Consider the following 27,136-nt stretch of genomic DNA (forward strand, 5'->3'; position numbering starts at 1 on the left):
TAGGTCGTAGCCATGGGCTATTCTAACTGTCTCTCGGCAAATGAGAGAAAGGCTTCGTCAGTGTAGTCGCTAGCAAAGTCGTCGTACAACTGGGACGAGTCCTAGTACGTCTCTCAAGACCTGCCGTGTGGTGGCGCTCGGTCTGCGATCACTGACAGTGGCGACACGCGGGTCCGACATGTACTAATGGACCGCGGCCGATTTAAAGCTACCACCTAGCAAGTGTGGTGTCTGGCGGTGACACCACAGGACCATTTGGATCGTCTTAGTGTCACTGTCCTACATTAAAAGATCGAACTATGAATAATAAACAGTTTTTCCTCCTTAGGCAAATGGAACAAATCGGTTGGTTCTTCTTGCATTTGATATGGTCTGCGGTCGAGTTGATGGGACTTACGAAGGCAACATTAATTAAAACCCAAAAAAGTTTTTTTTACTATTCTTTCACCCTCACCAGCGGACCAAAACACAGCCGAGGGTTCCAAGACAGCAATGCACTGCTAATGGCTGAAAGTCTTACGATGTATTCCTAAGATTCAGATCTCGAACAACCTTCAAATTTTTTTCATATCATTATCCGTTTCCGAGGTATAGAGGTTCCAAGTTACCCTACTTGTACACGAAAACTACGCATATAACATCCAGTGTGAGGAAAACGTAGTTTATAAAGTGACGTAGCACGGAGAAATATTCTGTCAAGTGTCTCCGTTATCATCTGGGACCTCCATATGGTAAGACTGAAGCAGATGCATTTTTTTTCTCTTTTGCGTAAAATCCTGTCTGAGGTTTAAAATTAGTTTTACGTTACTTCGATTTCACATAAGTAACCCATCTAATGTTTGCTGACCAGTACATTTCTTTTCATATAAGTTACAGGCCGTGCCGCAGCAGGAAAAAGAACGGAACCCGTGGAAAATGCTCCTATCGGTGTACAAAAATGTGAATATGAATATGTTCCGGTTTATCCAAAAGACTGTGACTAAAAAGTGGCGTACCAGCTGACTCATTCTACGTTCCTCAGCACATTTGAAAAATTCCGTCTAGGGAACATTTTCGCGCCTTTTTATGCTGAGCGAAGAAGACAGTGGCACTGGCAAAGAGACAGAAAAGTAATAAATACTAGAAGAGAGTAGACAGTGGTAGTGTTATAGAAAGAGAAAAGGAGATACTGGCATTGTGAGAGAAAGAGGGGAACACGGTGGCAGTGGAGCATAGTTGAGAGTGAAAGAACAGTGGTAGGAAAAGAATGACGGAGACAGTACCAGTGGGAGAGGAGTAAAGAGAAAGAAAAAGTGGAAGTGGGTGAGCGCCAATGATAATGAAAAGCAGAGTGAATGACAATGAGGAACAGAGTGATAGGGGCAGAGAGAGAGAGAGAGAGAGAGAGAGAGAGAGAGAGAGAGAGAGAGCGCAGCAATGGGAAAGAGTGAATGAGGGGAGACAAGCCGGTCGCGGTAGCCGAGCGGTTCTAGGCGCTTCAGTCCGGAACCGCGCGACTGCCACGGTTGCAGGTTCGAATCCTGCCTCGGGCATGGATGTGTGTGATGTCCTTAGGTTAGTTAGGTTTAAGTAGTTCTAAGTTCTAGGGGACTGATGACCTCGGATTTTAAGTCCCACAGTGCTCAGAGCCATTTTTTGAGGGGAGACATAACAATAGTAGTAAAACAGAATGATGGAGACTGTGATACAGGAGGCAATGACTGACAGACACAAATTGATAAAGACTGAGAGTTGGGTAACGAGTGAGTGAGAAAGGGAAACTGGAAGTGGATGGGTACAAGCGACTTACAGCGATGCACTAGTTCAGAAATGGTTCAAATGGCTCTGAGCACTATGGGACTTAACATCTTAGGTCATCAGTCCCCTAGAACTTAGAACTACTTAAACCTTACTAATCTAAGGACATCACACACATCCATGCCCGAGGCAGGATTCGAACCTGCGACCGTAGCAGTCCCGCGGTTCCGGACTGTAGCGCCCAGAACCGCACGGTCACCGTGGCCGGCTGGGACTTAACATCTGAGGTCATCAGTCCCCTAGAACCTGTGACTACTTAAACCTAACTAACCTAAGGACATCACACACATCCAAGCCCGAGGCAGGATTCGAACCTGCGACCGTAGCAGTCGCGCGGTTCCGGACTGAAGCGCGTAGAACCGCTAGGCCACAACGGCCGGCGATGCACTAGTGAATGTGAGGAGTGACAGTTAAGGGAGCTTGTGGTAGGCTGAGGTGAGTTGCGTGTTTAAAAAAAAAGAGGCAGCTAGTACGCCACTTTTCGGTCGTTTAAATAAACAACAACATATTCGGATTGTTTTGTGCTTGGGTAGGAACTTTTCTCTGATGTCATTTTAATGAACCAGAAACAAATTGGAAATGCTGTCTGATCGCCATCAAAACTTTAGAGCAACGAAAAGAAATGAGCCTGCATTGCGAAACCTCCCCTCGCTATTAACTAGGGTGAGAAATGATAGTTAATTACCTCTGACGCCAAAGAACCACCCTAATTATACTGTGAACAGCGGGGTTAATAAACGCTCATTTTCTGCCCAGCAATGGATAAATGGGGGTGGAGGTAACCACACAATTTCATTAAATATGCACAGGAATTAATAACTACGAAATGAAATTCCAAGTTACAATAAATTTCTGACTTTATTAGCACAAGTAATTTCGTTAAAAATACTGTCAAGTAATTCAGTAAAAGTTTCTCCAGATGTACCGACAGTGATATTAACCTCAAAAAAGAAAAAAGATTTGAGTGATTTATGGTTAGCAAAGTTGAGAAAGGTAAAAGGTAAGCACGTGATGGTAAGTTCCGCTCTGTAACGTATTAAATTTTGACAGAATCAAATCCGCGACTGAGCAAGAGTGGTTGATTCATGCCTGGAACATAAGTGAAGATTATTGATTGGCGACTCCATGTTGTCTTGTGCACTACGACCAGATAATATGTATACTTGAAAAAAGAGACAGCATTGGTCGTATATTTTTTACTATCGCAAAATCGATTTTCTGTCACTGAGTGACCATCTTCAGTGCTATATTGTATAACTAGGATGCACTGTTGTCACTAAGCTTACGGCAATCACATAGACTCTATATTGTATAACTAGGATGCACTGTTGTCACTAAGCTTACGGCAATCACATAGACTCTATAGAGTCTATGTGATTGCCGTAAGCTTAGTGACAACAGTGCATCCTAGTTATACAATATAGCTCCGAAGATAGTCACTCAGTGACAGAAAATCGATTTTGCGATAGTAAAAAATATACGACCAATGCTGTCTCTTTTTTCAAATAAGTGAAGATTTTGCGCTAATATGCCAGCCCCAGTGGACAGGTAGAATCTAACCGTGAAATTATTGATGGTTTTAAATTCAGCACCACGTATACCGCCGTAAATCTCACCATCGTTGGGATGTGAATGTGCTGCCTGTGGGAGCTGCCGTCCGCAGCTCGTGGTCTCGCGATCGCATTCTCGCTTCTCGAGCACGGGGTCCCGGGTTCGATTCCCGGCGGGGTCAGGAATTTTCACCTGCCTCGAGATGACTGGGTATTTGTGTTGTCCTCATCATTTCATCATCATCATTCATGAAAGTGGCGAGATTGAGCTGAGAAAAGGTTGGGAATTTGTACGGGCGCTGATAACCGCGCAGTTGAGCGCCCCACAAACCAAACATCATCATCATGATGTGGGAGCTGCCGATGTTTCGCTACGTACCCATGTGTGCGCATCGCTGGTGCGTCGTCCTCGGACGAGGTCTGAGCCTTGAGTCTGCTGTGCAAAGTCCCCGCCTCTAGCATCCTGGCTTGAGAGTACTCCAGCTGCGTGCGGAACCCCAAGTGTCACTACCGAGTGTAAAAACGCGAAGTAGCACTGCTACAGACTGAAACCGAAGTGTCCCCTCTTCAAGCACACGCTGAAGCCACTCAGAGCAGAATGCGAACAGAAGTTAAAAGCGCACAGCGCGTCAGTTCTGTGAAGTTTCCATGTGTCAAGCAGCAATTTCCAGTCAGGAAGTAACTTACACTACTGGCCATTAAAATTGCCCCACCATGAAGATGACGTGCTGCAGACGCGAAATTTAACCGACAGGAAGAAGATGCTGTGACATGCAAATGATTGGCTTTTCAGAGCATTCACGCAAGGTTGGCGCCGGTGGCGACAACTACAACGAGCTGACATGAGGAAAGTTTCCAACCGATTTCTCATGCACAAACAGCAGTTGACCGTCGTTGCCTGGTGAAACGTTGTTGTGATGCCTCGTGTAAGGAGGAAAAATGCGTACCATCACGTTTCCGACTTTGATAAAGGTCGGATTGTATCCTATCGCGATTGCTGTTTATAGTATCGCGACATTAGTGCTCGTGTTGGTCGAGATCCAACGACTGTTGCGGAATATGGAATCGGTGGGTTCAGGGGGGGGGGGGGGGTGGTAACACGGAACGCCGTGCTGGATCCCAACGGCCTCGTATCGCTAGCAGTCGAGATGACAGGCATCTTATCTGCATGGCTGTAACGGATCGTGCAGCCACGTCTCGATCCCTGAGTCAACAAATGGGGACGTTTGCAAGACAACAACCATCTGCACGAACAGTTCGACGACGTTTGCACAGCATGGACTGTCAGCTCGGAGACCATGGCTGAGGTTACCCTTGACGCTACATCACAGACAGGAGCGCCTGCGATGGTGTACTCGACAACGAACCTGGGTGCACGAATGGCAAAACATCATTTTTTCGGATGAATCCAGGTTCTGTTTACAGCATCATGATGGTCGCACCCGTGTTTCGCGACATCGCGGTGAACGCACATTGGAAGCGTGTATTCGTCATAGCCATACTGGCGTATCACTCAGCGTGATGGTATGGGGTGCCATTGGTTACACGTCACGGTCACCTCTTGTTCGCATTGACGGCACTTTGAACAGTGGACGTTACATTTCAGATGTGTTACGACCCGTGGCTCTACCCTTCAATCGATCCCTGCGAAACCGTACATTTGAGCAGGATAATGTACGACCGCACGTTGCAGGTCCTGTACGGGCCTTTCTGGATACAGAAAATGTTCGACTGCTGCCCTGGCCAGCACATTCTCCAGATCTGTCACTAATTGAAAACGTCTGGTCAATGGTGGCCGAGCAACTGGCTCGTCAAAATACGCCAGTCACTACTCTTGATGAACTGTGGTATCGTGTTGAAGCTGCATGGGCAACTGTACCTGTACACGACATCCAAGCTCTGTCTGACTCAGTGCCCAGACGTATCAAGGCCGTTATTACCGCCAGAGGCGGTTGTTCTGGGTACCGATTTCTCCGGATCTATGCGCCCAAATTGCGTGAAAATGTAATCACATGTGAGTTCTAGTATAATATATTTTTCCAATGAATACCCGTTTATCATTTGCATTTCTTCTTGGTGTAGCAATTTTAATTGCCAGTAGTCTATTTTTCCGCCAATGAAAAAATTGAGCAGATTCTGTTGTACTCCCACCACTAGGAAAACTACGGCCCTTCCAATCGAGTATACCGAAACCCCTCTTCCAGAAACTTGCATCTAAAAAATTTTACATCACGATACTCCAGCCAGTCCATATGTCTTATATTTGGCACCCTTCGCGTGCTGTTTTCTATCTTGGGAAAATAAAAAGAGAAAAAGAAGAGGTATAAATGGTGAGCTAGATGACGAAAAGGCGGTCGAAGTGTATGGTCGTCGTTCCCAGAGACTGCCTGTGAGTATTATAAAGCTGCCGAGATCGGTATCTCCCCTAGAAACTTTCTTCGTAAAAACAACTCTAAAGTTCGCTGTGTTCTTTAGCAAATCCTCTTTCCATCAGGGAAACGTTTCACAGATTGACCTCAGCAAGGATTCAGATACAGCATAATGAACGGCCATCTCCAGCACCGGTCTTCGCCTGCCTGAGTCAAGCGTCAGGGGGCCGACACTTTACCTGCCTGCTGAACTAGCAGAAGTTGCGATGGTTCTTCTGTTGAACCGCCCTTGTTGCTCTGCGACTGGCGCAGTGTGCAGTAATCGTTTTAGCGTCTAAGCCTGCTTCCGTGGTTCCCGCTATTTCGGTGTTGTGCCGCGAGCCGTCCACGGAGGAAAACAAGCCTACACCAGCGACATGGATATAGAAATCGCCCTTTGTTTTCGATCGTACAAAAATGCAGTGGACGCAATGGGATATCTACAAGTCTCAAGATGGAAGAACAGGAAGAAACCACCTGTTGCTGTACTCCAATTGAAATTATTTGCGTTACTAACAGTTATGGTGCTTTCTTCACTATTTATTGGAAGTTTAAGTGTTTCTGGTACTTCGTGTGGTACAAAAGAGTCAGTTTGGCTGCTTTAATTATTTCTGCTTGTTTCCCATAGTATTTTCCAAGAATGACGCTGAAAATTGATTACAAAGAGCAGATTTTGTTGACGATCATAATTATTTAAATATAATGATGTGGAGAGTACAGTGGCATTTACTTTTTTCTGCAACACAGATTTTTACGAAATCGGTCCCCAGTTTCATTTGGATAGTCACACGTTGCTATTTAACAACAAACAGTGTACTGATCAGTCTTCTCTTTGACGAAGTAAGTATTGTCATCCACGAGTACAGTATCTTCAGTATTGCTACTTGCCAAACTGAATCGACCTTTTCTTGTGGTATGCGTGAAAGACCTTAGTGGTAAAGTTGACTAAGAAGCACATATTAAAAACTTTACAGCGCTACAGCACTACATCTTTAAAAATTCGTACTGGGGTTCTCAGCAATTTATTTGTGTTATTACCCCATGTTAAGATATTGGAGCGATATGCTAAAGACCACTCCTCACGCCGTACCCACAAACGTTAGGTGTTTTTCCAGCTTTTTATTTTTCTTCACTTTCTGCTCATTTATTAAATCAGACATTGTATGGTATGGTATTGTATTGTATGTTAATAGGGGACCTAGAAACGACGGAGAGGCTCCGTCCTCGCTGCAGCCGCAGTAGTCCACAACCCCACGACGACTACCGCAGTCTACTTCACCCCTCCGCCGACCCACACCGAACCACAGACAAATATGTTACTCTGTGACCGAACCCAGGGTTATTGTGCGGTTCGGCCCGCGGTGGACACACCCCCCACCCCCACCTCCCTCCAGGGAACGTCTCACACCAGACGAGTGTAACCCCTATGTTTGCGTGGTAGAGTAATGGTGGTGTACGCGTACGTGGAGAACTTGTTTGCGCAGCAATCGCCGACATAGTGTAACTGAGGCGGAATAAGGGGAACCAGCCCGCATTCGCCGAGGCAGATGGAAAACTGCCGAGCTTGATTGACATGAAATTTGCAGAGAAGTAACCTTCTGTTTGGAAGTGCAGCTCGAAAGGCATTCCTTTCAGCGCTGCTTTCATTTGTCAAAAATATTTTTGGTTGAAAAACCTTCTGGCAAGTGTCCTCGAAATAATCTTTCGCGGACTGAAAGGCATGTACGTATGTAATTTTCTCGAGACAGACTTTGTGCACAATGACAACAGTTCACCATCACAAGCACTGAATTTTATATTAGTAATTATTCTTGTCTCCATTGTATTTTACAATTTCGTAATTTTCCACAAGACCACCAAGTACGTCATCCAAAAGTTGCATATTAAACACACAAGAAGAAGGAAAAAAAAGTAACCTCAGTCGTTGGTCAATGAGAAACAAACGTGACTGACGAACGAAATGCAAACGGCGTGAAGCAAGTGTCTGAACTTCATGCCTACGTTCCACGCATCTACTTAATCACCTGTTTGGAAGATCAGTTTGCGTTTCAAACCTGTGCGTGATTGGAGGACGCGCGCCTTGAAATGAACACGAGGTTAGGAAATTAGCGTAACAAACATTTCATAGTTCAAGGCACTATTGCTTCTTTCTGAGCACGGAAAAGGAAATACGCGGCCCGGACTGGTATCCACGTTGACTGCTTGTTGTGGATTTCGTGGCTGAAGCTGCGATATCACGGTGTCTGAAAGCATTTGGAGGCAATGGATGGAAGAGCCCCACGTTCTCTTGCGTCTGCACGGTAGCACCGACTGTCTGTTCACTTCTTATCGATCTACTCAGCTCATAAAATCTCGAATTTTACCATTGGCGCATTAAATTTCCAATGCTGCCCCGTGCGTGATCAGCGTTTCATGACTACGCTTTCGAGTGCAGGGTGGAAATTTTCTGCCTTATTTGGGCTGGTGTTTGATTCCCAGGTTGGTGTCTTCCTCACGCTTTCACGTTCAAGGCTGCTCGCAGCATTCGTCGCACATTGTTTCGATGTTTTCCTGCATTCCATAAGTTGCTGTGGAAGTAGCCATAAAACAATTATTTGTGGTAGCTGTTACTGCATGAAGCTTAAAGAGTCTTATGTTTGTGCTTTGCGTACGAGACGTCCGTGATTTATGAGCAACCTTCTTTATATTCCAGCAAGCATTACTTAAACAGGCTGACTTCTCCCACAGTTCTTTAGTCTCCTATGCACCTCTATGTGAATTCTTGGCACTTTGTGTCTATGCTCCGTCCCTGTGCCTGTGACGTGCTCGAATTCTCGACATGTTCTCGCTTTTTAAGGCAGGTGAAAATGGCTGCAGCCAGCCAGAAGTTTCACACGCCTCCACATGAGCATTCTTGATTCTTGTGTGTCCATGCTCTATCTTAGTGATTGCAGAGATTCACAGTTACCTGTACGCTTCACATTGCCCACAAGACTGTTCGCAAGGTGTCCATTCTTAAAGCGATGCGAGGGCATCCTCCAGACTAACACCTGCACCGCTGCAGAAAGCCCCCACGTCCGCATCTCACGCTGCCGCTGAATGGGGACCGACTTTCACTTCGTCCTGGGCTGAAGGAGCTGGAAGTGTGCGAAAGTTGCCACCAGCGGAAGTATCGGAACTGACATAACCTCCTGGTACCGATTCTGCACCGCTCCAAAACTGCTACTGGTGGATGATGCTTTGTGCGGTGGTCTTAGCAAACTACTGTTGTGATTAAAGTATGCATCAGAGGAAGCTGGTATTCTTTTTGGCAATTTCGGTCGTATGGGATGTAGGTATTCTGCAGCCATATTTACTTTGCACTAGTAGTTGGAATGATCCCTTTTTGCAATTTAATACGAACTGCACGAAGAAGTGACAGAATAGAGGACCGTATTTCGCCAGTGTTCTGAAGAGATTCACATTTCAAGGAAACTGAATAATTTACCGTCAACAGCATGACAACCAGACAGAAGCTATATAGTGAGTGCTAAAGCCACAGTGTTTCCCAATGGTGATGCCAGTGCTAAATCTGTGCTGTAGTAACATGACATACAATCACTTCTAGAAATGTGTGATAACTGTGTAATTAACAAGAAATCTTCTGGCCCCTTTTCTGATGGTTGTACCTATTATAGTTCCAGTACCCAACGAATATTAGATTTTCGTATAATTCCTGCTCAATTCTCTCGTGTGATGTAAGTAATTGTGCCTAATTTAACTAGCTGATGTGGATTTGGTAGAGATTTTGATGAAATTAATTCCACTGCTGAACCAGCCGTAGTGACTCACTCTTTTTCCCTATCTTTCTGTTCATGACAAACTCTACCTACCCCCATTATGTCATTTTATGCTGTCGATACATGTTACCTGTCATGCATTAATATGGTAGCTAAAGGTGAGGCCTCTGTAAAAGGAGGCTTACGGCTGCTTCTAGTGACGTCACAGCCTGAGAACTACAGAAGGACACAAGCGCAACTTGCTATCTGTTCACGGTGTGATTTACATTATGACATATTGGTATAAATTTGTAAACCGTCATAGATTCTGCATTACACTGTAACCTCCCAACAGTAAAAAATATAGGTATATAATTCACATTCAGCGTAACCTCCCAACAGTTAAGTTCCGTAACCTATCAATAATAAAATGTGATTAATCTCTCAATAAAAAATTGTGGCTCACTTATAACCTTTCAATAATTGACTGTGAATTTAAACTGGTAAATTTTGGACGTCAGCAGTGCTGCATCATGGTCCTGAAAGATCATTCTGAATAAATTGAAAATTCTTACCTCAGTATGGTCGCCGGATAAAGCACATATATATATCTGCTCCTATATGAAATTTTTCTCGCTCAGCCCAGTCCGATGCTGGGCGATACATTTATCATGTACATAAGAAACAACTGATTTTTCTTTACAATAATCGGGATGACCATGGATTGGAGAAATTAGTAAATTCTTTAAATTGAAATGAATGATAGTCAAAAGTTAATTTTTATAGGAAAGATTATTATTAAAAGATTTTTAAAAACATTTCCGTGGGACTTGATATAACAATACTACATATGCGCGAGGCTGCTTTTACCTTATACTACAACGCTCAGGCACCGCCATCGCTCCCACGACCGGCCCAGCCAACTCGATAAAAAAAAAAAAAAAGGTTCAAATGGCTCTGAGCACTATGGGACTTAACATCTATGGTCATCAGTCCTCTCGAACTTAGAACTACTTAAACCTAACTAACCTAAGGACATCACACAACACCCAGTCAGCACGAGGCAGAGAAAATCCCTGACCCCGCCGGGAATCGAACCCGGCCAACTCGATACACCAGACTCCTAGCAACTACTTACTCCTATTGCTACAGACACTGCTCTTACTGCATGCAACACTGCTCTCTGGTCTGACATTCCCTTATAGCTTTCATATCGCAGGCAGCGCGTAAGCAATCCATCGAAATTACATCTGCTCGAGTGCGCTAGCAACAAATGCCTTAATCATGGACCTCTTAAAACACTGATATTACATTAAGCTGTGGAAGAACTGAATGTAGCACTGGCATCGTGGCGTCACGAGAACTACCTGTCAGTTATCACAGTCTAAACAGGTGCGGCGCTTAAATCCGAACAAGTTTCAATTTGAAGTAGTTCGATTCTTCGGGTACCCGAGATCAACTGTTTACAATATTGATCAACTGTTTACAATATTGATCAAATGTTTACAATATTGTGACCAAGTATAATACTTCGGAAAGGTTCCGCTAACCTGATGAGGAAACCTCATTCAAGGAAACCCATTTCACGAACTGTGACAGCGATCGAAAACGCTCAGGCACTGATTTCGGAGGACCCGGGGCAATCTCTGAGGAAACTATCATCAGTGTTGAATGTCAACTTGCAAACAATGCAGAGAAGGACCTCATACGAGCCATTTAGTCCAAAATTAACCTTCGGATAACGTTGTCATGTGCGGTCAAAGGATTTCTGGCCCTCGAATCGCCGGGGTTGGAACCCCCTCAACTCCTATATTTGGAACGTAGTCGAAAGAGTTGCCAGTAAGACGAGGCACCCTAACGTTGCATCTCTGCGCACCGCTATCGAAGCAGCATTCGCGAATATGGAGAGCGCTCTTTTAAAGAATGCGAGCGATCGTTTCAGGACAAGATTGGAAGCGGTCATTGGCGGCTGAAGGGGGTTAGATCAAGTGTAACTTTGATAAAGGTCGGATTGTAGCCTATCGCGATTGCGGTTTATGGTATCGCAACACTGCTGCTTGTGTTGGTCGAGAGCCAATGACTGTTAGCAGAATATGGAATCGGTGGGTTCAGGAGGGTAATGCGGAACGTCGTGCTGGATCCCAACGGCCTAGTATCACTAGCAGTCGAGATGATAGGCATCTTATCCGCTTGGTTGTAACGGATCGTGCAGCCACGTCTCGATCCCTGAGTCAACAGACGGGGACGTTTGCAGTTCGATGACGTTTGCAGCAGCATGGACTATCAGCTCGGAGACCATGGCTGCGGTTATCTTTGATGCTGCATCACAGACAGTAGCGCCTGCGATGGTGTACTCAATGACGAACCTGGCTGCACGAATGGCAAAACGTCATTTTTTCGGATGAATCCAGGTTCTGTTTACAGCATCATGACGGTCGCATCCGTGTTTGGCGACATCGCGGTGAACGCACATTGGAAGCGTGTATTCGTCATCGCCATACTGGCGTATCACCCGGCGTGATGGTTTGGGGTGCCATAGGTTACACGTCTCCGTCACCTCTTGTTGGCATTGACGGAACTTAGGACAGTGGAAGTTACTTTTGAGATGTGTTACGACCCGTGGCTCTACCCTTCATTCGATCCCTGCGAAACACTACATTTCAGCAGGATAATGCACGACCGCATGTTGCAGGTCCTGTACGGGCCTTTCTGGATACAGAAAACGTTCGACTGCTGCCCTGGCCAGCACATTCTCCAGGTCCCTCACCAATTGAAAACGTCTGGTCAATGGTGGCCGAGCAACTGGCTAGTCACAATACTCGTGATGAACTGTGGTATGGTGTTGAAGCTGCATGGGCAGCTGTACCTGTACACGCCATCCAAGCTCTGTTTGACTCGATGCCCAGGTGTACCAAGGCCGTTATTACGGCCAGAGGTGGTTGTTCTGGGTACTGATTTCTCAGGATCTATGCGCCCAAATTGCGTGAAAATGTAATCACATGTCAGTTCTAGTATAATATATTTGTCCAATGAATACCCGTTTATCATCTGCTTTTCTTCTTGGTGTAGCAATTTTAATGGCCAGTAGTGTAGTAGGGAAGTCATTTGGAGTGACACTAGACGGAGTACGCGCCTGTTGCAGGAGAGACGACGGGCGCGGGGGCGCGCAGCGGCTGCCTCCCGAGCAGCTGCGCAGCCTGCTGCCCTGGAGCTACCTGGCGCCGCCCGAGGAGCTGCCGCGCCGCCACGCCAGGCAGGACTCTGACGCCGACCTGGAGATGCCGCCGGTGCCCGTGCCGGACTACACGCTGCACTTCGGGCAGCGCTCGCGCGACCGCCTGCCCTCCTCCAGCCCCGCCTCGTCCTCGTCTGGGTTCGCCGAGGAGCGCACTCGTGCCGCCGGTAAGCCTCTCCTCCATCCGCGCGTTTTTGGACCGTAATATAGCCAAGAGCCATCACTGCAAGTTTACCCACAAGAACGAGTGGTTATAATTAAAGTGCAGCTACTCACATAGGTTTCTCATTGTGGGCTATAATTATCGTATGGCAACAGAACTAGGTAGATCTGCTAATATGTTAATGCAAAATCTATTTATGCAAAAAAATAAATAAATAAATAAATAAAGAAAGAAAAAAAATAGTTCCAATTTTGGCCACCAGGTGCAAATCTGGCGCTGTATAGGATCCCGCCAACGTCTCCAATGCACATATTGAACAAATTGTGTAATTGGCCTTTAATAATAGAATTATTATCATGTTCTCACTTGTTTAATCTGTTCTGCTCACCTTCTGTTCCTAATCCATTACATATGTCTCCATCTGGTGGCCAAAGTACAAGGGTGGTTTGAAAAGTTCTCGGAATGGAATAGAAAAGAATTACTTACATCACAGAAACTTTTTTTTTTTTTTTCAATGTAGTCTCCTTGGTCCGTTGATGTTCCAGTGCCTTCATCGCATCTCGAAAATGAGTTTCCTCCGGGCCTGCAAAATACCGGGTGATCAAAAAGTCAGTATAAATTTGAAAACTGAATAAATCACGGAGTAATGTAGAGAGACGGGTAAAAATTGACACACATGCTTGGAATGACATGGGGTTTTATTAGAACCAAAAGAATACAAAAGTTCAAAAAATGTCCGACAGATGGCCCTTCGTCTGATCAGAATAGCAATAATTAGCATAACAAAGTAAGACAAAGCAAAGATGATGTTTTTTACAGGAAATGCTCAATATGTCCACCATTCCTCAACAATAGCTGTAGTCGGTGTTGTGAACAGCACCGTAAGGCATGTCTGGAGTTATGGTGAGTCATTGTCGTCTTTCAGCAACCCTATAGATGTCGGTCAATCACGATACACTTGCGACTTCAGGTAACCCCAAAGCCAATAATCACACGGACTGAGGTCTGGGGACCAGGGAGGCCAAGCGTGACGAAAGTTGCGGCTGAACACAACGACATTCGCAAGAGATCTTTCACGCGCCATCTGTCGGACATTTTGTAAACTTTTTTTTTTACCCCTAATAAAACCCCATGTCATTCCAAGCATGTGTGTCAATTTTTACCTCTCGATCTACATTATTCCATGGTTTATTAATTTTTCAAATTTATACTGACTTTTTGATCACCCTGTAATAGTCAACTCCGGCTATCAATTCCTCATTTGAAATGAATCTTCGTCCACCAAGAAAAATTTTCAGTTTTGGGAAGAGATGGAAGTCCGACGGAGCCATATCAGGTGAATAAGGCGACTGTGGCAACAATTCATACTTTAGTTCATGTAATTTTGCCATGGCGACGGCACACGTGTGCGGGTGCGCACTGTCTTGCTGAAAGATGACTTTCTTCCTTGCTAAACCTGGCCTTTTTATGCATATCTTTCGTTTTAATTTGTCTCACATCTACATCTACGTAATTATTCCGCTATTCACAGTTAAGTGTCTGGCAGAGGGTCCAATGAACAACCACCTTCAAGCTGTCTCTACCGTTCCACTCTTGAACGGCATGCGGCAACAATGAGCACTTAAATTTTTCTATGCGAACCCTGATTTCTCTTATTTTATCATGATGATCGTTTCTCCCTACATAGGTAGGTGTCAACAGAATGTTTTCGCAGTCGGAGGAGAAAACTGGTGATTGTCCAGGAGGTTAGCATAGTATTCTCCAGTAATTGTTTGCCCATTGGGGGAGATAATCTACCAACAGAATTGCCTTCGCATCCCATAAAACTGATGCCATGACCTTTCCCACTGTAGGGATTGTCCCTGCTTTCTTTGGTGGCGGAGAATCAGCATGTTTCCACTGCTTTGACTGTTGTTTTTGTGTCTGGGGTATAGTAGTGCACTCAAGTTTCATCTGTGGTCACAAACCAGTGCAAAAATCGTGTTTGTTTCTCCTAAAATGGACCAAAAATTGTCCCAATATGTCCATTCTCATGCGTTTTTGATCCAGAATCAAGAATCGTGGCATTTTGCAGATAATTTTTTCATTTATAATTCTTCAGTTAAAATGTGATATACCCTTTCAGATGGCATGTGGCAAGCATGAGCAATTTCACGCACATTCAATCGGAAATCCTCCATGACCATTTTGTGCACTTTTGTAATGATTCCTGGAGTAGTGCCACATCTTGGCCGACCATTACGCAGATCATCATCTAATCTCTCCCAACCAAATTTAAATTCATTTGTCCATTTGGCAACAGTTGAATATGAAGGAGCAGAGTCTCTCAGTGTATTCTGGAAATCAGCATGAATGTCCTTTGCTTTCATGCCATTCTTTATGAAGTACTTAATCACTGCTCAAATCTCAATTTTTTTCCATCTTCACAAATCACTACGCGTGAACAGCAGCCATGCCGCCGCCCCAGCTCTCTTCCAAGAGCACTGACATGGCGCATGTTTACAGGCAACAGCCCAATGAATATCACATGAACAACTAGTTGCGCTAGCACTGACCTCTCATGTATTCATATGAACTATTTTTTTCCAGTGTAAATCATTTCCAATTTAAGGCATTAGAATATCTACCAAGTTTCGCTGCCATACCATAATTACAGCCCACAGTCTGCTGAAGTAGCAGCACTGTAATTAAAACTATTCAATACCTCGGGGGTTTCAAATGGCAACTGCACTTAAACTAAAGGCTGGAGCACGAAAAACCAGCCCCAAGTACAGACTGCTCACTAATTACACACGAATGTTGCCTGTCAAGATTAGGTACAACAACAGTAGCTTATTTGTTATTTCTTTATCACCTAATTGTTACATGTTTATTGATTTGCTGTTGTATCTACTCGTGGCAGGCATCTATTTGTGTGTAACTAGTGAGCAGTCTGTACTTGGGCCAGTTTTTTGTGTGCCACCCTGTACAGGATATAAATAAATTGGATACATGACAGTGTGTAGAGCATCACTCCATTTTACTTGTAACTTACATCATAGGTGCCCAATATAGGCTCCATTCTTGATACAGCAAACATCATGTGCAGTTCACTGAAGTCTTCATTGCAGTTGACCTGGAAGGCACAAACTCAGCAGATTGACATTCAAAACCATTCACTAGCATGAATGAATTCAATATAACGATATGGAGTAATGAGTTGTATACATGTTCCAACATGCCTGCCCTCTAGTGGTGTAACTGCAACTACATCAAAATGTGCACAGTGAATTAAAACTTGCACAGGTGCTTTACGCACTTATACGTGTCATTTTTCTATATATCTTGTAGTTTTCATGCAGCAATTCTATGTGCTTATGAATAACACTGTATTGTCTCAGATACTGCTCTTTGTCCCTTGCATCTACCCGCTTGCATATGATGGCTTTTGCATTACTTACAGCTGCATCAGTGATTTGTGTCATATTTAAAAATTACTTAGTGCTACATGGGTGTAGACATTGGCTCCCACACATTCAGATTTCAAAAATTTGCAATATTGTCTTGTGCATTACATACTGAATATAGGAACACATTTTGTAAGACAGCTTGTAACTAAATTGCTGTTAAAAAATGGTTTCTAAGTTCTTGCTAATGTGCTTAGCAACACAACATATACTTTCTCTTCCACAGACTTCAGCACATTTGCTGCAGAACATAGTGAACAGGCAACAGTTACAGAATATACGTAGACAGTGGCATTTTGCACAGAGGTGACGTACACCAGTAGAGAGAGTTACAGGCATCTGTTGACACTATTGCATGCAGTACATTCCTGTAATTATTTTTAATAGGCAAATTATGTAATGAAGTTAAAATTACTTGCAGTAATGTTACTAGTACAATAAATTCTACTCTTTATTGCTGCACAAAATGTATGTGTTTTGTTAAAAATTTTACCAGTGGTAAAAGTCATCTCTCATGTTCTTTTGTTTGTATGATACTTGAAATAGTGACAGCCATGTCACCAGTATAATAAACTACAATGGTCATTACTGTGTAAAACATAATGAGGTTTTACAACATTGTAATTATAGTAAGTAGTAGTCCATCTGGTTCATTAGTTAACATGGTACTTAAAATTTTATTGCATTTGTTCAAAAACCTTACAAAAATTGGTTGAAATAGTTTTCAGTAACATCATTAATACAATCAACTACATTCATTTGTCCCCTGTGTTGATTCTACTAATTCACATTTAAAATTCACATTAACATCACAAATTTAATGTAGTACTACAAACACCACCAAACAAAATAACATAGCTCCACAGCACTGCCAGACGTCATGATGGTAAAAGCAGTCACTTGTATCTGCTGGTTCATCTGGTACTTAAAATATGACTATACTTTGATCTCCACCAAAATGTTCATGGTTTTCCCTTACTAGTTGTGTGTAAAATTTTTAATGTTTTGTTTATGTCTAATGCAGATTGTCTGTCTTCTCTCAGCCTATGCGCATCATGTTAATGACTTATTCTCACCCTCTGACATGTTCCTTAAAATGTATACTAAGATTTAACAAAGGCTTAATCTGAACATAGTATGGGTTATTGAAGTGAAATGGAAATAAGACAAGGATTTTTGGTCAGCTGAGTGCAGTGTAATATCAACAGCAGCAGAAAAAGGATTATGAGAATATGAGAAATTCAGAAAAAAATATGAGGATACCGAAAAGGTAATACAGTATGTAAAGGGAGATGAAAATCTAATAGTCATGGGGGATTGGAATGCAGTTGTAGGGGAAGGACTGGAGAATATGGGCTTGGATCAAGGAATGGGAGAGGAGAACAACTAATTGAGTTCCGTTACAAATTTCAGATTAGTAATTGAGAGAATAATCTCTTCAAGAATCACTAGGGGAGGTGGTATACTTGGAAAAGGCTGGGTGATATGGGAAGATTTCAGTTAGATTACATCATAGTCAGATGCAGATTCTGTAGTCAGATATTGGATTGTAAGGCATACCTAGGAGGAGATATAGACTCAGATCACAATGTAGTAGTGATGAAGAGTAGGCTGAAGTTCAAGACATTAGTCAGGAAGAATCAATACGCAAAGAAGTGGGATACGGAAGTACTAAGGAATGACGAGATACGTTTGAAGTTCTCTAACGCTATAGATAGAACAATAAGGAATAGCGCAGTAGGCAGTACAGTTGAAGAGGAATGGACATCTCTAAAAAGGGCCATCACAGAAGTTGGGAAGGAAAACATAGGTACAAAGAAGGTAACTGTGAGGCAACCATGGCTACAGAAGAAATACTTCAGTTGATCAATGAAAGCAGAAAGCACAAAAATGTTCAGGGAACTTCAGGAACACAGAAATACAAATCACTGAGAAATGAAATAAATAGAAAGTGCAGGGAAGCTAAGATGAAATGGCTGCATGAAAAGTGTGAAGAAATTGAAAAAGAAATCATTGTCAGAAGGACTGACTCAGCAAATAGGAAAGTAAACAAAAAAAAATCAGTGACATTATAAGCACGGGTGCTAATATTAAAGAGTGCAACAGAAATTCCACTGTTAAATGCTGAGGAGAGAGTGGATAGGTGGGAAGAGTACATTTAAGGCCTCTGTGAGGGGGAAGCTTTGTCTGACATTACAGAAGCAAAAACAGGAATCAATTTAGAAGAGAATTGGCATCCAGTATTGGATTTAAGTTAGCTTTGGAGGATTTAAAATCGAGTGAGGCAGAAAGGATAGATAACATTCCATCAGAATTCCTAAAATCATTGAGGAAAGTGGCAAAAAAATAATGACTGTTCATGTTGGTAAGTATAATATACGGGTGTGGCAACATATTTTCTGACTTTGGAAAAGTATCACCCACACAATTCTGAAGACTGCAAGAGCTGACAAGTGCGAGATTTATTGCAAAATTAGCTTAACAGCTCATGCATACAAGTTGTTGACAATAATAATATACAGAAGAATGGAAGAGAAAATTGCGGTTGTTAGATGACAATCAGTTTGGCTTTAGAAAAAGTAAAGGCACGAGACAAGCATTTCTGATGTTGTGGTTGATAATGGAAGCAAGACTAAAGAAAAATCGAGACAATATTATGAGAAGGAAAGTTGTTTGCTAAATCGAGACATGCTCATGTGATTTGTCAACCCGGAAAAAGTGTTTGACAATGTAATATGGTACAAGATGTTCGAAATTCTGAGTAAAATAGGGGTAAGCTACAGGGAGGGGTGGGTAATATACAATGTGTATAAGAACAAAGAGGGAATGATAAGAGTGGATGATCAAGAACAAAGTGCTTGGGTAAAAACAGTGTAAGACAGGGATATTGTCTTTTTCCTATTGTTCAATCTGTACATCAAAGAAGTGCTATCCTAGTGGAAGTGAAGAAAAAGTACATGATCTCTTGAATGGAATGAACAGTCTCATGAGTACAGAATATGAATTGAGAGTAAATCAAAGAAAGGCAGAAGTCATGACAGGTAGCAGAAATGAAAACAGCAAGAAAATTATCAGGATTGATGGTCACAAAATAGATGAAGTTTAGGACTTCTGCTACCTAGGAATCAAAATAACCAGTGATGGATGGAGCAAGGAGGACCTCAAAAACTAGCACTGGCAAAGGGGCTTTCCTGGCCAAGAGAAGGTACTAGTATCAAACATACGCCTTAATTTGAGGAAGAAAGTTCTGAGATAGTACATTTGGAACACAGCATTATATGATAGTGAATCACTGACTGAGGGGGAAACCAGAACAGAAGAGAAATGAAGCATTTGAGATGTGCTGCTCCAGATGAATGTTGAAAATCAGGTGGACTAATAAGGTAAGGAATAGTAGGTTGTCTGCAGAATCAGAGAGGAAAGAAATATATGTAAAACACTGAGAAGAGGGGACAGGAGGATAGGAGATCTGTTACGACATGAAGGTATGACTTCCATGGTACTGGAGGGAGCTGTAGAGGGCAGAAACTGCAGAGGAAGAAAGATATTGGAATATATCCAGGAAATAATTGAGGATGTAGTTCACAAGTGCTACTCTGAGATGAAGATAGTGGCAGGAGAGGAAGTCATGGCAGTAAGAAGACTGATGACTCTAAAAAGATCTCACATTTGAGAGAAAACAGCCACACCATATTAGGTGCATACACAAAATTAAAATTTTACATTGAGCTAATAACGAAAAACCAGGAACACTTTGCAGGAGCTTGAATATGCCAGCATCTGAAAAAACAGCCCTAACAAATATTAAACGACCAGACAGATTTGACAAACATGAGGTCTTTGGAAAACTTTAGTCACACTTTAAGCACCATATGATCAAATGAACACAAATGACTACTTTTACCCCATAATATCTAGCAGTGCTGCAGAGCTTTATTTTTTGTGTGGTAATGTCTGTTGTACAACATTGTATTTGTGATATTAATCTGAATTTTAAATTACCACATTAGCAAAATGAATACAAGGGGTCGTTTTTATAGATGACAAAGAAGATTATAACGGAAAGATTGTATATTTTATACAACAATAACCATTGTAATTCATTGTACTAAGGACATTTATGTAAACAATTTCAACAGACGTACATAACAAGGTTTTCGAGCAACTGCAGTTCCATTTGAGTTAATGAACACAAGGGACTACCTTTTACTGTTACGACAATGTTATGAAATCACACAATTTTTAATACAGTAACAACGATTTTGCTTCATTCTAATGGTCACATTATTGTGGGTATTTAAGTATCACACCAACTAACAAACGTGAGAGACCACTTTCACCATTGGCATAATTTTTAACAAGACCTTGATATATTTTATGCAACAATAATGAATGCATCTACATCTAAATCTACATATACATATATACTCTGCTAGCCACCAAGCGGTGTGTGGCAGAGGACACAATTCACGCCATAGTCATATCCCCCCCCTCTGTTCCACCCGCGGATCGTGCGGGGGGAAAACGACTGTCTGAACGCCTAAGTATAAGCTCTAATTTTCTTATCTGTGAATGGTGATCATTGCGCGATTTGAAAGTTGGTGGTAATAATATATGCTCCACATCGTCTGTGAAGATCGGATTTCGGAATTCAGAGAGCAGCCCCTTCCGTTTAGCGTACCGTGTATCTGCAAGTGTGTCCCACTTCAAACTTTCTATGAGATTTGTAACACTCTCACTCTTCCTTTGACCTTCTCAATCTCTTGAATAGGACTCAACTGGTAAGGGTCCCATGCAGATATCTAATACTCTGACTGGACAAGCTAACATATTGTAAGCTATTTACTTTGTTGAAGGACTGCATTGCTTCAGGATTCTACCAATAAACCACAATCTAGAGTTCGCCTTACCCATTTCTTGTGTAATATTATCATTCTATTTGAAATCATTTCAAATAGTCGCACCCAGATACTTGACGGATGTTACCTCTTGCAAAGACTGGGCATTTATTTTGCACTCGTACATTAATGGGGATTTTTGCCTTGTTATATGCAGTAGGCTACACTTACTAATATTGAGAGATAACTGCCAGTCATTACACCATGCATTTATTTTCTGCAAATCGTCTTTGATTTGTTCACAACTTTCGCTTGATACTACTTTTCTGCAGACTACAGCATAATCGGCAAGCAGCCTAATGCCACTGTCAATACCATCAACCAGATGTAATTGTACTAGCAACACTGTTGTAAGTAATCTTAACTTACACTATGAAATATTTTTCATCAATAATAATGACAGGTACTTAATTGTGCAATACTGTTGTTATACAACTATAGCTCTCTATGCTTGTATACATAGACAGACTATAAAATGTAATGGTCTAAGACTGTTCTTTGAGCGTTGCCTGTTGCCCCATTTTTATAACACCTATGTTTAAGTCTGTGGAAGCAAGGACAGATTATCCTGCTACATACATTAAGCAAGAACTTAAAAGCCATTTGTTAACAACAATGTATTTATGTGATGAATTAAAAAATGTGTTCCTGCATTCAGTACATAATGTAACATAATACATGATGGAATAAAGGTCATCTTCAATAAAGAATTTGACAGCTTACAGCGGATATTTAAAGTGGTTTTATCACCCATAGTTTTTTAGGTATCCTCTGGTTAGTAAGGAACCCTTACACTCTGATAAAACTCCAAAAGCTGAGAGCCAGGTGTGGTGAAGACAATGTCTTTAGTAGATTTGTTGAACCTTCAAAGATAAAACAAGGAAGAATTGCAGAACCTGTTGAATGGAATCAAGAGCTTAATGAGCACACACTGTGGACTGAGAGTACACTAAAGACAGACAAAAATAATGAGGTGAGGTGTAGCAGAAATGAGAACAGTGAAACATCAGAATTGGAGACTATCAAACAGATGAATGATATCTTCTTCCTTAGAAGCCAAATAACAAATGACAGACAAAGCAGGGACAACATAGGGAGATCAGCACAAGGAAGGAGAGCATTTGTGGCCAAAATAAGTCTGCTAGTATCAAACTTTGGCCTTAATTTGAGGTAGAAATTTCTTAGAATGTATGTTTGGAATACATCATTGTAAGGAAGTGAAATCATTTAAAACGAGAATTGAAATGTTAGAGATCTGGCTCTATTGAAGGATGTAGAAAATTAAATGGACTGATAAGCTAAGGAACTGGAAGGTTCTCCACAAGATCGTTGGGGAAAGAAACGTGGAAAATATTGAGAAGGAGGCGCAGTATGATAGGACATGTTACTTTCCATGGTACTTGAGGGTGGTGTAGAGGTAGAGATTAAAGACAGAAATTGGAAAACATTCAACAAATAATTGAGGGCATGTCCAAAAGAATAGGCTCTGCATGTGTATAACTAGGGCAAGGCTGCCCAGTGATAACCTTCAGTGCAGATGCACAAACATAAACGAACTCTTTTAGGAATTAGCAAGTTGCTGCAGGTAGTTAGGGTAATGATCAGGGGCAAAATGTCACTAGCATGTGGATGAGTTTGAAATCTGAGTCAGTCAGGGACCATATCGAAATGGCCAAGGCAGGCTAGGTGGCCATTCATCAGAAACAGAAAAAATCTAGGTTCTAGTCCCTGTCCGGCACATATTTTCAACTTTCCCCATCGATATATTTCAGTGCCCAGTAGCAGCCAATCTTATTTTCCTTTGGATCATAACATTACATGTGTTGCTAATGCTAGTCGCCCTCCAGTAACATGCACTGCCAAACCATGTACACAGAACACTTGCCAGGTGACAGTTTCAGTGGTTGGGCTTAGAATATTAGTATGCTAATAAAAGGTGGGGAGTGGTGCTGTGGACCCTAGTTTAATCTTACATGTAGTCCAGTAGCTAGTAGCCTCTGCCACACACTTCAGTGATTTGTAATGTAGATATAGATGTAGCAATCTACTGGCAGTGTGTACTGCATTTTACTAATGTCTACCAAAAATAGTTTAAGGCTACAATTATTGCTTCATAGTTTTATGAAGTTCTGTTGATGAAAAATCTGACATTTTAATTCTGAGAAAAATATACCTTCATCATGAAACCACTGATGATACTTCGTATTTATGAATTACAGAGCACTCCCACGCAGCAGCTAATCACTATCTATTGCTTTGCCATTTTCAAACTAACGTCAACTGACAATTTTCTCTCAGTAATTACAGCAGAGTCAACAACAGCTTGTAGCAGTCAGTTGTCCAGCATTTCTTTTTCTTTCTTTTCTTTTTTTTTTTTACAGGTGGTAGACGCAAGGAGGTGCTGTACTAACCATGGCCTCCAGATCCGTCTATTGCCCCTTCAAGACCTGCTCTAAAGCTGTACCAGGATGTTTGCAGCCTAAGGGTCTATCGCATACAATAGTCTACATGTACATGTGTATATAATCACCTTGAGCATATTTCCAAGACACTTTGATAAAAGTTATTGAATGAGTTTATGACTGAGGTCTTCAACACAAAGAATGAATATATTTTTCCTCAGAATGAAACTAGCACTAGGTAACATAGCCATCATCTAATTTGCAAATGGATATTGGCTTAAATTTTTCCACTATTTCACAGCCTGTATATGAAAATGTCCTAGGCTTTCTAAAGAATTTCATATTTTATAAAACAAAAATAATTTATGTAAGTTACAGCAACGATCCTCCATTGTATCTTGTCACTGAAAGTAGGGACTTTAACTTTAATTTTGGAAATCATTTTTGTAAGAGAGACATTTCGACACAAGGGAATTTTTTCTGATAAGAGGAGTTTCGTTTACCATTTCTCTTATTCTGAGCTACTATCAACTGCTTATAAGCACACATTCTTCTGCTATGTGGAGTATGTAAATACTTCCTTGTAGCATGCTGTTTCGACTGAAAATGAATAGGTTGTAAACATTATAGTTCATCATCATGTGAGTGCAATACAGCTGTCCATAAGTGTAATATAACTGTTTATAATTTATATAACATAAATTTTAAATCATGATATAATTGAAAAAGCCATTTATTATTCGATTCACTTTATATGTACAGTAAAGTGCATTATAGAGTATGTCTTAATTTTAATGGAACGGAATATTATTTTATGAAGTAATTGTAATTTTGTATTGTTGGACAGTTATAAATATAACTTATTACTGTTGTAGCGATGGGATTAATTTAATTACTGTAAAAGCACACCAGTTGTTCTGTAAATCCTTTAGTCCACTACTGCCTTGACCATTCTGGTAAGCCTTTTTCAAGTGGTTCTGAATAATTATGCTGTAGAAAAACAACTTCCAGATGATAAAAGTACAAGTTTAGTGGATATAAAATCTTATGTTGTTTTTTTTATTTTACTATCATCAGCAATGGGAAGTGGATGTTAACAGCAGACAGATTAAAAATATTCCAGAAGCAGCAGCTCCTACTCCATTCTTATCAGGTCTGGACTCAAAAAGCTCAGAGAGAGTCTACGTAAATAAACACAGATATAGCTACCTCTTTTCCTAATAAGAACTAATAGTTACATTGTACAGACAGCATCCTGTAAAATAGAAATATTTGGAACATCAGAATTTTATTTTATGATTGTATGTCACCAAAAAGAGGACACAGACTAATGAGATCGATTTTCAACTAAAATTAAAAAGCAGCTATGCATAATGACTATAATATGCAGTCCAGGTTCTTGTACAAATCAAAAACATCATCTTTCTTGTCTGCTTACCTCTTGGTGAGACACTTAAAAGGTGATACAACCAACAAACTAGTTTTAAATTCCACAGTTGCAGGCAGATGATTGTTGGATACCCCATTTCATTGTTGAGGCAGCAAGGCATCTGCAGTCTGTTGAGTCTAATTTGTTGTTCACATTGTTAGTCAGATCCTGAGGTTTGGATGCTGTAGTGGATTTACTTTAGTGTTCTATTCCTCACTTAATTTATTCTTCAGACAACAAGTGTTTGTATCTCAGCAAGCTCTTGATCTACTACAGGCTTCCTTAATATTATTCTGCAGTCAAGAAAATCAGCTTTGACTGGTGATGTTTGACAGTCTCAGTATTCACATAGGAGACCTAAGATGCAGTAAGGCAATATCACAGAATTGGTAATGAGTGGAGTGGACTTTGTCTGATTCCTGGCTGGGTCAGAGATTTTCTCTGCTCAGGGACTGGGTATTGTCATTATCATCATGAGACATGCAAGTCGTAGAAGTGGCGTGAACTAAAAAGACTTGCATCAGGTGACCGGTCTACTCAATGGGATGTCCTAGCCACTCGAAATTTTATTTCAGTATCACAGTGTGTTACTTGCACATCAATCTTCTTTACAAAGTAGCTCTTTAAGCAATATGCATGTGCCAAGTTTACCACACACCATACCAAACCCTGTGCATCAGTCCGCAGTGAGCTTGCTGGTGCTCCATACGTAGAGACGATCAGTTTGTACAGGACATCGTATCATGACTACAGTAGTCCACTCAGAATACCTTCAAATCTTCTTCAATCATCCAAGACCAAGAAAAAAGTTTATTTCAAAAATCTTCTCTGCGGAGATTAAAAGAGTTGTAAGTCCTGTAGCTGGTGAGTCGTAAATGTGACACATTATTGTGAATTTAGTTTATAGAGAATCTTTCTGTCTTCTGTCCCCTTAGCTTAAATAATAGGCCAGCATGTTTGAGGTTTTACTTGACATAGAAGATCCTGGGTTTGATCTGTGTTCAAACTGACTGATTAAACAATAATATTTCTGTCAAAAAATACTAGAATTATTATGCAAAGATCTGTGTATGTATAGTCAGCAAATATGTGCAAGGTCAGATATTATCACAGTTATTTCTATGAAAACCTCAATCATGTATATTAAAGTTCAGTCTCAATTACCTAAACATAACTAGACCTGGATTAAGACAGTGACTGAAATGTAAGCAGATGAATAAGTTCGAAAAAGTAACCCTTTCAGAACCCCTGGCTACAATTGTGTAGATTAATATTAACTGTATATTAGCTGCAACAGAAACATTTTTGCTCAATGAAAACTTCATGTACTCGTCTGTGAATTTTCAATCTTTTCATCATGCATGAGCGCTCCCACCTGTTGCCCACCACAGTAAAAATATCAGAAAGTGAATGTAGCAGTGTGCAGCAGCTTGTGATTGCCAGAAATCATGGAAGTTGTTGGTTAGCATACTTCACTGTATAATTGAATATTATTATTGTTGTTTTGCCCAGCAATTACTAAATTATCAATTTATTTATTTCAACAATGAATATTTTAAAATTATTAATTTTTGCCCATAAAAAGAAGCCAAATGGTCAAAATATGTATTGGAAACAGGTATATATATTTGCATAAATCATGCATCTAAATCATTAAAAATCACCTAAGACCATTAAAGTATAAACAAAAATTTTGCTTCATCCAGAAAAAACTCAGGCCTGAATTGGTTAAGTAAAACAAGATAGGTACTATACAGCCTATAGTCAACATTCCTAAGGCAACCATGACATCAGTTATGTTGGCTGCATTTGAAGAGATATTAAATGCAGTAAATGTATACTAACTGACAGATGCATCTAGAAGAATACCACTTCAAAAAGTGTGATAATGAAAACTTGGAGATATATCATTCGGTAAGTTTGCTATGAGATCTTTACAAACTCCTGACTGTTAATATAACTAACCACCTCACAAGAGTACTGGATTTCCTTTAAATTGTTGAGAAAGCATCATTTCAGAAAGGTTTTTATACTATGGATCACATGCAGACTATTTGTATTCTTCTTGAGA

General features: G+C 41.3%; 1 protein-coding gene across 1 annotated transcript in view; it reads left to right on the forward strand.

The window, feature by feature from the left end:
• The window catches only part of LOC126188257 (uncharacterized), a 317,657-nt gene extending 291,162 nt beyond the window's left edge, over nt 1-26,495 (forward strand). Inside the window, exons 9-10 of the mRNA XM_049929823.1 lie at nt 12,635-12,894; nt 23,616-26,495. Coding sequence (XP_049785780.1) covers nt 12,635-12,894; nt 23,616-23,644 — 289 coding nt within the window. The 3' untranslated portion in view covers nt 23,645-26,495. The remainder of the gene's footprint in view (nt 1-12,634; nt 12,895-23,615) is intronic.
• Nucleotides 26,496-27,136: the final 641 nt, after the last annotated feature.

The sequence above is a fragment of the Schistocerca cancellata genome, chromosome 5 (assembly GCF_023864275.1).
Source record: "Schistocerca cancellata isolate TAMUIC-IGC-003103 chromosome 5, iqSchCanc2.1, whole genome shotgun sequence".
NCBI classification, from domain to species: Eukaryota; Metazoa; Arthropoda; class Insecta; order Orthoptera; family Acrididae; genus Schistocerca; species Schistocerca cancellata.